Below are 12,763 nucleotides of genomic sequence, written 5' to 3'. Positions count from 1 at the left end.
CGTGTAGCGCCGCCAATCCGCAGAAGAAGCACGTTACAAAGTGTGTATAAATATTACAAAAACCCACTTTATTAACGATGGGTATATTTTCACAACAACAAAATCGCATGCGTACGTGCGTAAAAATCAAACCTGTTTGATCGCGTCGGATGGCCTTGTGTTAACGCATGGTTCGCAAGTTACAAATTCAATGTACTCTTTTGTCCACAACATGCACAAGTCTGAACGGTCGCGAAACGGACCTGTGGCCATGGAAACGTAAATAATGTTTCAACTACCGTGGGGAGCTTTAATCTCTCGCGAAGTATACACTTCTGTTTAGTTTTGTGTAATCCACACATATTCTAAACTTTCCGCTTTTCTTCCGAACCACCACCGTACCTGAACACCACGCTGTCGGCTAGGTTACTCTAGCAATTCTTTGCGTAAATTTTTCTAATCCCTTGAAATCAGTGGGAAACAACTTACGATAATGCTCAGCGGAATCAAGGTGATTTATTTCAGAAAACAAACACAGTTCTTTAATTGCAGGCCACCCAAGCAATGGCATACTGACGGTGTTAATTGCGAAAATGTCATGAAATATTTCACGGCGGTCACTTTTCAAACAAGCACGAAATTTTCCAGACTGCTAACTGCTCTTTCTGTGCACCTAGCAGTACTTGCGATGTTGGGGATAATTTGACAGATGGTGTATTGTGAAAATGTTCTAAACCGACGACTGTAACGTATGCACCGGTGTCTATCCTAAACTGCATTGGTTTGCCATCAACCTTCAGCCATACCGTTGGTGCATCTAACGCAAAGTTAGTTTTAATATTACAAATGTTTCAGAGTCATTCCAGCTGGCCTGTTGAAAACAATTACTTGCCCGTCCGTAATTAAAGCAGTTTCTTTGTGCTGCGGGACAGGTGTGTCGGCACTTTGTTTGCACCGCAGCTTCGAAAGTAGTGCCCTATAACGTTAAAACACTGCACTGCCAATCCACCGAATGCCTGACAACAGCGATCTACCATTTCCCGCCAAAAGTTAATCCGAGCTTGGCTGATGAGTGAAGCAGGGTTTTTGCATTCGGGCATCAGGTTTTAGTCATTTTAAGCTTGATTGTGCCTCCTAATCCATCGCAAGGTGACTTCCCATGACTTGTGGCGAACAAGTTCCAATTTGCACTTACGCCGAAGTCTTTATTATGAGTGAGATTCAACAGATTTTTGAAGTTTTTATGTTGATCAGCACATCCGTCTGAAAAAAAAATATATGGTTTCAATTGTAGGATAGTGAGTTTTCTAATATTGACTTGATGCAAAACAGGAGTGTTTTCAATTGTGTAGTTTCCCATTGTTGGCATGTAGTTTGGTCTTCTAAATCATATTGTAAGTATTATAATAAAGCTTGTTTACCAGGGCAGTTAGGTCCTATCAAAATTGCAGACAATTATTTTACTGAAATCTTTGTAGTGTAAATCCAATGCAGACGAAGCAAGAATGGCATTTTGGGGGATGGAGCAGGGCTTCTCTAAAATACGCGATCTCGAAACCCGCTTGTCCGATTTTTGGTTTTACATTTTTCCGTTGGTTCGTACTCACAGAACTTACAAATTGTAAAGTGGTGGGTTACAAAATGCCAAAATTTGACTGTATATAATGAAATCACTCGATTACATTACGTAGCATTTAAAACTGTACACCCTTGATTGGAAAATCTACGCATGTAAATGTAACAATCACACATACTAACAGATTTTGTTACCTTTGAAAACACTTTCAATTCTTCTATGTCAGTTTGGGGACAAAAGTTGCAACGACTTGGTCTTGTAAGTGGTGCAGGGACCGCGGTTTGCAGAAAGAAACACGCCGTTTATTGCGACTTTTTAATTAAAACATAAAACGCTAAACAATCATAGCTTGGTTTAATACGGCGGTATTTATAACATCATCGAAAATGAGAAAAATGCGAATAATGACGGATTTCTACAGAACGTCGCTGAGAACTTTAGCACATATGTTCGAGATTAACCCATCTGTCGGATAGAAACGAAGCGATTGACCTACATGCCAGCTGCGCTTGTACGGAATTTAAATACACAAAAAAATGACGTTTAATCAAACAGTTTCTCTGCAGAGGCATCCATAAGGCAAATGTCTTGACCATTTGCTGCCAAGCAAATTGATGAACAAACAGCATGGTTTGGTTAAGTGGTTTATCTTGCCATGGTTGACCATCAATGCATTTCGAATTTTCATTCCAGCTATCACCAGCTTTGTAATCCAGTTTAACAGCACCCCAGTGAACAGGTATAGGATTTGCACTGCAAAAAAAATATTTAGTTCGATCTTTAACTTGAATTTTGGAAAACCGCTTTCTATATTGAAGAGTGATCTTTATTCTGCAATTCAACTGGCTGCCCAAGGTCGGTGAACAGCTGTCTGATCTTACTCATTTAGTAATGGATTTGTAAACTCAATAATGCTCGGGTAAACACACTTCATTTAGAATACTGCATTTGGCTCCTAATTTTGACAGTTGCTGCCGTCAGCTTCACCTGGAGAAGAAGACGGTTCCGCTTCGGGGCCGACATCCAGTACGGGAGCCCCTCGATCACATCCTGCACCTGTGGAGTCTGGAGGTCGGCGCAAAACTTCGCCTCAATTGCTTGAGGGATAATTTTCCTGCAGACTGTGCCAGCCAAATAGGCTACGTTTCCATGGCCAAAATGATCCAAGCGTAACGTAAACAACAACTATCGATTGACAGTCGACGACAGTTTTAATACTAACTGTTTTTTTAAAAATATTTGGTATTACAAAACTCGTTACTCATCACAGGTTGCTGGGTACAGTGCATGCTATTGTTGCAGCAAAGTAAAATTAAAGGAAACAAAAATGAAGATGGATGTTAAGAAGGTAGGCAGATACATTATAGCGTTTGTAAGAGACCTTCTAGGTGTGCAAATGATATTTTGAACAGCTACGGTGAAAAGTGACCTCTACTGACATGTTTGTTTTTAGATTTTGACATGTGCTTCGGATATATATTGTAACTCGGCTGTTCTACCGAAGGTATGGTAACCCATTCCTAAAGTAGTTAAAATTAAACAAGGTTACACTGTCTCACTTGTTTTAGGGGGTATAACATTACATGGGGTTCAATGGGTGACGTAGCTTATCAAGACTAATACCTCGCCAGGAAATGTTATAATTTTTAATAATTACCTTCAGGAAAGTGGAACTGAAACGCGCGCACGTTTTTGTCCGGCTATTTTTGAGTGCGTCATTTGCGTCACTTCCAAATATGGTCACTTGGCCATAAAATTACATGAAAATTTGGAAGCAACACATACAATGTGTCTTGGGAAAGGGTCGATTGAACATTTTCCACAACTGTGTATTATTGGCCATTTTGTAGTTGTGCACTTCCATTAGGCACATGCTGGTCATAGCATTGTTCCAAATATTTTATAGATACCCTGATTTCATGAATTGATTCTGGGATTCATTTCCCATTCTGTTGCAAGTGGCCCTGACGATTTCCACCTTATTTTAAATATATACACCTGACATTGCTTTTTTGTTCAACAGAATCATTATTTAAACCTAATTCTTGCTTTTTTATAGACACTGATGATGCTTTTAACAAAGCGAAATATATTTGTCTAATTTAACAGACCGACAGATTTTAGCCTGAAACGAAAGTTTCTTAGATAGTGTATGTACCCTGATTTCATCGCAGAATGGATTTTTGCAAAGCAGGACATTTTCTAAATGAGCAACAACTTCCAAATTTTGGACGTAAATCTGTTCACCATTTGCCGCAGACGTTTGAATAAAAAGTTCACAAAAATGATTTTGCAATAAAGCTTTTGAGGAGTTCGTCCATTATTGAATCGGACCGACCGTCAAGCAGTTGGACGTGGCGTTTTTAGGAAGCTCCAATCATGCAGTAGATGCAAATGATATGCAAGAGTTAACAAAACCCTGTTTACATGCCCAAGTCGACTTGAGCATCAAGTCGACTCGTAACCGGGTCACGTGATTTTCAAATTCGACGCGCGAAAACGACGAATTTACATGGGGCTTTTAAGTCAGCTTAAGTTAAGCTGTCTCGGACTGACAGGCTGTAAATTCAGACTCTGCATTAATTAATTCATCAATATTTCTGATATAAGCATGCAGAAAAATGTTATTGGCAGTTAGTTTAAGCCATTAAAGACTTTCTGCAAATTGGTCCTTGATTATAATGTGAGTTTACTTTGCCAGATATATAATAGATGATTTTACTAAAAAGCCTGCTTCAACCCATATTTTTTAATTCCTTATTAAACTAAAAGGCTGAATTTCCCTGGAATGTTTTCACAACAACACCATGGTAAGGCATTCAATTGAAAACTGTATGTGTAGTTGTATTAATTGTCTCTGTTCTTCTTCACAGGATCCTTTTCAGAAGCTGTCTGATCCCATGTACAATTGGGTGTCAAAAAAGGCTGGATGGAATATTTCAGAGCAGCCCAATGTTGATTAATTTGAAACAAATATCAGAAGATGTGATAGTTACATAGCATTCTTGTCATATTGGTTTTATTTTGACAAACAGAGAAGGTTTATATATAAGCCTACTTTTGTATTTTATGGTTGATTGTTGTTCACATAATCCTTTCATAAATAAGATGCAGTAAAAATGAATAAACAACCAGTTTGCATTGACTTGTTCTATTATATCACATCCGGCAGCAAATGAAAACAGTTAACACAAGTGTATGGCTGTGGTAAGCCAAATAATAGTTTCAGTTGCTAACAAAAAATGTTCTTTTTGTGATGGAAAATGTACATGTCACATCAATATGGACATGAGTCTCATATTTACGGAAACATCATTCTTGTTTCAAGCAAGTGTCAACAACCTTGCAAAATGCATTTGTTTCCTTGAGGTCTCCAAAGTGAATCTTGCTTTTTTGTATCTTGATGCTTGCACAATTCATTCAATACTTGCACAATATTAATCAAAATTAATGTACTGAAACAGGAGTAAGCACATCTTTCTAACCCCTGTAGCATACAGTATACACACGTAGTTGTACTAAAACTAGTCAAATACTTCCTAATAAACAAATTACCTAAACCTAACTTCTTTGCGCCTCTTGTCCCAATTGCCTTTAAGCCGTCCCGTAAACCACTCTCCGCGTTAGATCGAAGGCTGAGACGGCTTAAGACGATTGCCTTTTTCTCTTCGCCGAAAACGAGAGAGTCGGATCGGCGAGTCAGCTTCGAAGCTGTCTTAAACCGTCATGTAAACGGGGTTAATGTCAGCATATGTAGTATCACATGAGATGGTGCAAATTAGATTCTCGAATAACCTGTGGAATTTATCTACGGGTATGCGAGGCATACCCGTGTTCGGCGCCTATGGTTAAACCGCAAAACGTGGGTAGTAAATTCAATATTGTTGCAGTTAGAAAGTCCCCATATCGCCCGTCCGTGAGGTGGTTAGTGTTCCAAAGATTATACATCTGGGATACAATTATTGCACATGTTAACTGTTTAAAGTAACTAACACATGCGCTATCTTTTTACCTGGTGAGTTTGAACTATTGAAATATAACAAAAACTTTTAATGTGGTTTAGGAACCCACACCTGTAAAATTAGTATTGTGCACAAAATGTTACAGATTTACCAAAAAAGTTTAGCTTTTGTTGATAGTATTGTTTTATGTAGTTTACCGAGGACCTCTTTGACAACAGACAACTTTTAAATCGTACTCACGGGACCTTTTCAGAATTTTCTCTCGAAAGTTGCCTGTAACTCTTTTTATGGTTGTGTCGATTATTGTACAAGAACTTTGAGTTGCAACAAGAACGTCACACAATGAAGTGCTAAATTGGTAGGTTGGGCAGGAGGTTTACAGAATTTCAACTTAAAACAAGGTGTTCTGGTAAATATTCTTCTTGTATTTTGTATGTCGTGATTGATTTCATAATACCAATTTCGTAGTAACGACTGTAATAATCAATAACTACCAAAATATATTCGCCCGACGGAAAGGGTCCCAGCAAATCAACAGCTAAGTCTTGCTCGGGTGAGGACGTGTCGGTTGCGACACCAACTGACAACCAAAACATGACTTGCAATGTTGTTCTGCTTCGTAGTCTATTCCAGGCCACCAAACCTTTGTTCGCAGTATTTGCTTCATTGCAACTATTCCTGGATGACCTTCATGTGCAAGCATTAGGACTTTTTTTCGTAGAGACTTCGGAATAATTAGTCTCGTACCGCGCAGTACAATAAAATTGTTAAAGCTTAGTTCAGTTTTCACACGTCGAAAATCCTTACATACCAATTGGATGTGAGAATACATCTTTCCCACTTTCCTCTCGAATAAAATCCAGCGATAGAGCAGCAGGCACACAGTGGCGAATTACAAAGTTAATATATTCTTCGGCTTTACTTTCGTCCTCCACATCATTTTTGTCCAGAAGTCTTGATAAGATAGGGTTGCAAACGCAGCACCCAACGTTCAATACGCGCGCTTGGTTTCGATCGCGGGTAGAAAATAAATTCCAAGGGCTTGTGATCAGTCAATAACTGAAATTCAGCGCCGTACAAATACATGTAAAAACGTTCACACGCCCACACGAGAGCAAGAGCTTCTCTCTCTGTTTGTGAATAGCGACGCTCCACGCTTGTCAATGTTCTACTGGCAAAACTAATCACACGCTTTTCTCCTCTTTGCTCTTGAATGAGAATGGCACCCAACCCGACAGGGCTTGCATCGGCTACCACCTGGGTTTTTGCTTTTTTATCATAGTAGGCAAGAGTCCTGTTGCCGTTTTCCCCAAATAAATGCCACGCCTTTACGTGTTAGTTCTTTTAATGGCTCAGAAATAGTTGCCAAATTGGAAATAAACCGACTACAATAATTGACCAAACCAAGAAAACTTTTTACCTCGGTGACAGTTGTAGGTTCCTCAGCATTAACTACCGCTTCAATCTTCACATCCGATGGACCTACACCACGAGCACTTAGAACGTGGCCGATGAAGATTAATCTATCCATCCCAAATTGACACTTGGCCCTATTCAGGGTTAATCCACATGACTTAAGGTTCTCATCATGATCTTGGTTGGACACCCCGTACACAATAATGTCATCTTGTATATTATGAACACCCTTGCAGCATTTGTCGGATGACTCTTTGGTACATTTCCGGTGCACAAGCAATTCCAAACAACAGTCTTTCATATCGAAAAAGACCTTCGTGTGTAACAAACGTTGTAATGTCACGTGACTCTGGGGTCAATTCAACCTGATGATATGCCCATTTTACATCAAGCTTACTAAAAACTTGGCTTTTATTCATATCTTGGAGAATTTCATCAATTGTTGGCATAGGGTAACGTTCTCTTACAACAGCAGTGTTTGCCCTCCTCATGTCAACACATAATCGAATATCGTTGTCACGTTTCGGTACGACAATTACCTGAGACACCCAAGGAGTTGGACCTTCCACCATGTCCTGTTTTCCAAGTTCACGCAATTTTTGCGTCACCCTTTCCCGCAAATTGTAGGGCACTCTCCTCTTTCCCGAATCCCGTGAAACAGCTTTCATAATCAGACAAAAGAAGAGGAAATTTTTTTGCTCAAAAGGCGTCCCAAAATACCCAAGGTTTGATTGCTTCTCACAAGGTATCTTGGCTGATAGCAAAAGAAGGCCTTCCATTTAATGTCGGGGAAAGGTTAATACCCCGCACCCATACTCGCATCTGTTCCGATAAGCGACACAACTGTAAAACGAATTGAATTGATGAAATGAGCGAAAGCACTGAACAACAACTTTGTGAAGTCTTACAAAAAACATCTTTTAGCTTACAATTGGATGAAAAATTTATGGAGGAGCTTTTATTTTGCAAGTGTCTGGAAACAGACACCAAAGGCCAAACAATATATCAAACCTTAGTAGCCTACTTGCAGTACAAATCTATCCCAATTATGAATATAGTAGCATGTGCTACTGACGGTGCTCCAGCAATGGTAGGCAGATATCGCGGATTTATATCTTTACTTCGGCACGAAGTTCCTAATCTATTTGCTGTCCATTGTGTGATACACCGTCAACATTTGGTAGCAAAACGTCTTAGCCCAGCACCTCTTAAAAAATCTTGAGATATCGCTGTGAAAGCAATTAAACAAAATAAAATCAAACGCTAAGAATAGCCGATTGTTTCGGCTGCTTTGCGAAGAAAATGATGAGGAGTTTGATCGTCTCCTTCACACTGAGGTTCGTTGGTTGTCAAAAGGCGAGTCTCTTTCAAGATACAGCGAACTTCTTGGAGAAGATTCTCTTGTCAAAGATGTTATTTCATGCCGGCAAGATACCAGCTATCTGGCTGATTTTTATGAGAAAATAAACATTGCAACAAATAAACTCCAAAGTCTAATTAACAAACTGGAAATGTACCAGCAGACCCTGAACAGAAGAAACTTTTTTTACTTTTCACGACTGTCGAAGATGTTTCTGGCAACCCTTTGCTCGCATATGTTGAACATCTGAAAGCTGTTAGACAAGACATGCAGACTAGATTTAAAGATCTACTTGAGCTGGAAGTTTTTCCGTGGTTTATAGAACCATTTGCAACTAGCATCCCGGTAAGCCAATGCGATCTCATCACGCAGGAACTTCTCATAGACATGCAAAGTGACGAAGAAGCTCGTATCATTTTTAACACACATGGCTGGGTAGATTTTTGGATCAAGTGCAGTGGTCGTTTTCCCGAATTGTGGGATAGAGTGAAATTATTATTACTGGCGTTTCCGACAACATACATTGCCGAGCAAGGTTTTAGTGAAGTGCTGCACATGCGTAACAAATATCGTAATCGTCTCGACATGAACAACACTGGAGGAAATGCAATACGACTTAAGCTGACAAGCTTGCAGCCTGCTTTCAAAAAACTTGCTGATAAACATCAGGCACAAGGGTCTCATTAGCTTGGTATTTTAATAAATTGTATTTGTTCATGCGTGTTTGTTTGTTTTGTGATATTCTCAAATTGTTTATCTAAACTGGTTTAAAGCAGTTTCGGAAATAAGAAATCTAATTTGTCCTAATGATGATGGCCAATTTAATGGCGCAAAAATTTTTTCGAAGTTCGGTGATTATGGTTGTTGCGTTTTGAATCGAAAAAAGTGGCGCAAAATGTTACAACTATATTGGTCAGGCCTACTGTGTTTTGACGTGTGCTTTACTAAAGTTGTTTTGTCCAGCATGTTACTTCCTTTGTGCACGAAAAGTACGTTCCTGCTGTGGCGGAAACTTTACCAGGAAGGCAAGTTTTGTGGAACCACTTTCTGCACGAAACGCAAAACTGTTTCCTTGTTTCCCGGGAATTTAAGTGCATCGCACATCAGTTTTCTCTTGTTGCATTTTTTTACTCCCATTTCCCCGACAATGATTTTGGTTGTGATGGTAACTAATTTCTTTCTGCAGCTTCGCTTGCTTCAGCAATTTTGTTTCTTGACTTGGTCGTTGTTGGTGATTGATCTGAACTGGCGATGACATTAGCATTCCAATTTCTGGACTTTAATGATGGCAATTCGTTAGGCTGTTGGAGGTTGTTGACACTTCGCAGTCGTATGAATTTCTTTGCTATGGAACGTCTGGGCACCTGTACAAGTTGCTTTATTAATTTGAAATATATCAAAAAAATATGGACTCCAGTTTTGGCTCTGACGTCAAATGCATCAATAAGTCTATGCAGACCACTTGTTTTTCTCGAAGGTTGGCTACCACAATAAACCAGTATGCTCCAGGGTTGACAACAAATACATAATTATCGTGCTTAAGAGCTTCATTGTGACGAGCATAACCGCTTATGGCCTTGCGCATATATTTGGACTCCAACTGAACAAAACAGAAATCCCATAGGAGAAAACTTGTCACAACCAACAAAGGATTTAATGGCTGTTTCAATGACGTCATTAAGCCAATTGGAGCCACTAAAGCATTCGGAAATAACAGAATTCGACTAGTTTTTACTGAAACGAAATCAGTTTCAGTATATTCGTCCCAGGGATACGGTGAAACAATGTCACCATAGTCAGTAGCAATATACAAAGTCATATTCATGGAAAATTTATTAATTACAAAAGAATCTGAAACCTCATCCAGTAGACTAATAGTGTCAGGGCGTCTTTTCTTTTTTGGAGTTTAGGTAGCTACAGAATTGATTGAGCTTCTGTCCAGTGGAAAGGGGGATGCTGTCATTTAAACCGCGAAAATGTGTTAACACCAACCTGTACTCGGACACGAACATGAACTACCGCAGGAAAACCCATCCAAACCTCTTTGTACGCTCTACAGTACAAGGAATAGGCCTGCCCGATTTTGCACGACTTGCTTTATGCTGACAATTGTTCGGAAGACCACTTCAATCCGCGGTTGCAAGAGCGAGTTGGTAATTTCCGAAACAAGTCAATGCTGTAACAAAATCGTACTGGTAAATGTCGTGAATTTGTTTAAAAATCATAACAATGACATCGAAAGGGAGTTGTTCCTGCTTTAATGACATGGTGCATACTCATGAAAACTTTTTTGTTACAAACCAACAGGTATACAGTTTTTATATGAGCAAATGGCAACGACTACGTACATAACTTGCTGAATCTTTCTTCCATTTCAGTCTCATCTGTCTTCTTTGTCACCGCATTTCTTCAGCCAGAATTCAACATCTCTGAGAATATGGTCTGTGCAGTAAACATTCGTCAATCTTGGAAAATGTTACTTCAGACATTTTGTGATCCACTTTTCACTGTCTGTTTCAAGGGGAATGTTCTGTAAAAATTACTAGTTCTTTATCATTGATCGAAAGAGATATATAGCGGGGGAAGGATGTACCCCAGTATATGCACTCGTTGGCGCAGGTATTTTGTTTGGGATGGGTTTTTCGTTATGCGGTTTGAGAATTCTGAAGCGGTGAACTTTTTTCTGAAGACGATGAGGCTTGCGAAGTAGTCTTCTTGCTCCTCAGCGCATCCTTCTACCCTGTCCGTATACAATTGCCTTGTAGATGTGTAGAGGATGGTGTGACATTCCATTGGCTTGACGAAGTATTTGGTTTTAAAACACAACAGGGAATCTCATTTTATGAAATGGAATATTTCCTTGTATAAGGCGTTTTTTCGTGATTTCCGTATATCTGTCGCTGTACGATAGAAAGATTATGTCGTCTATGAATCGTTTGAAGATTTTCGCAAGATGCGTTTGATCTGGGTTAAAATCTCGTGTACCACAATATTCGCAACTGGAGACAGAGTGATGTCATCCATTTGGGCGTAGTAGTGCCCCTTGTATGTGGTGATGACATTCTTTAGGCAATGTAGTGTGAGTTTTCCTATTATCCTTTCACGACATTTCTCTGAATAGTGGGAGTAATTTTCAGCGCGTTGTTTAGCGCGGCGGTCTCTAAATCCCGATGTAAGCTTGGCTGCCACTAAATGTAGGGTTGTGACGCGATACGATTCGAGATGTTGTTCGTGTTTTCATTAGTTTAGCACCATCAAGTAATCTTTGCTATCTGTGCAATGCTTATTGGCTGTAGGACGCTTTATACAAAGGCGTACGTAAAAGTGTTTCCGATATCTTTCGTCAAGGTACTTTGCTGCTGTGCCGCATGCGTGTTTGTACTGTTGTTCATGGTGCTTAGTACCTGTTGTATGGTGCAACATACCATCGCTGATTGTTCTACCAGCGTGTATATATTTCAGAAGTTCCTTGCATTTTCATTTATCTCGAGCTTTCCCATCATGACTTTTATTTATCATCTTTGTCTGACTGGCACAACACAACCTCATTGTGTAATGCTGTTGACAACTTTTTTTAAGCTCTCGCGTAAGTTTTTGTGATTAACAAAACCTTCTGTAACTTTTTCCTCTTTTTAAGTTTTTCCGGCAATTTGTCACGGCATGCAGGGCCCTCGTCGTCTTCCTCATTGTTGGGTAATATATTGGCTTACTCCACCTGCCTGATATGCGCCGTTTTAATTTGATTTGACCAAGATTGCGTAGGGGTCAATTTAAATCCTTTTTACAAGCCGCTGGAAACACTTTTACATCCAGAGTTACCGCCTTTTTGAGGCTCATGCGCCAGCGTCATTTAAGCATTGTTAAAAAACCTGTATATAACTTCATAACCGAAGATTACACTGCTGCCCTTCTTCTTTTCTCGTATAAACAAACGTTACCACGATAAACTGCTGGAAATTACTTCCTGTGGCTGTGCCTTAACTATCGCGAATTGACTATTATTGTGGCGGTTTGCGAATAAATTAATATTTTGACAGTAACTTGCACCAGTATTCCCACAATTCCTAAAACAGCAAATTGAATAATTTCTCCAGACCAATCTCTAATCTAACCCCACTATTCACGTTTCATCCGACGGCCCCCATAGCTACCAGGCTGACTATAGTCGAAAATTTTTTTAACTTTCACGATTCCGGCCATCGCCATTTTTTCATGTATGCGGTTAGACAATTTCAAAAGAGATCAATCACCAATTAGTTTGATTACTTATTTCGGAAGCAAACACAACACATTTCAAAATTAAATTTGCAAGCTATAATAACAGTCATACACTACCAAACCCTTTATTTTTTAACTTCGGGGCACAGCTGTTGATAAAATCATACAGCAAAAAAGCGAATTTCTAGATTTACAAGCAATCATCGCAAAGAATAATGCATACAAAGATTCCCTTACTTGCAAAATAATACC

At 39.4% G+C, this 12,763-nt stretch overlaps 1 protein-coding gene across 1 annotated transcript; it reads left to right on the top strand.

The window, feature by feature from the left end:
• The first annotated feature begins 8,235 nt into the window (after window positions 1-8,235).
• LOC145895675 (SCAN domain-containing protein 3-like) lies at window positions 8,236-8,980 on the top strand. The gene is made up of 2 exons (XM_082984470.1): window positions 8,236-8,359; window positions 8,457-8,980. Exons 1-2 carry the CDS (start codon window positions 8,236-8,238, stop codon window positions 8,978-8,980), a joined length of 648 nt encoding a protein of 215 aa, XP_082840596.1.
• Window positions 8,981-12,763: the final 3,783 nt, after the last annotated feature.

The sequence above is a fragment of the Ascidia mentula genome, chromosome 3 (assembly GCF_947561715.1).
Source record: "Ascidia mentula chromosome 3, kaAscMent1.1, whole genome shotgun sequence".
NCBI classification, from domain to species: domain Eukaryota; kingdom Metazoa; phylum Chordata; class Ascidiacea; order Phlebobranchia; family Ascidiidae; genus Ascidia; species Ascidia mentula.
Note: the sequence above shows the minus strand (reverse complement) of the source record. Positions and strands in the feature narration are given on the sequence as shown.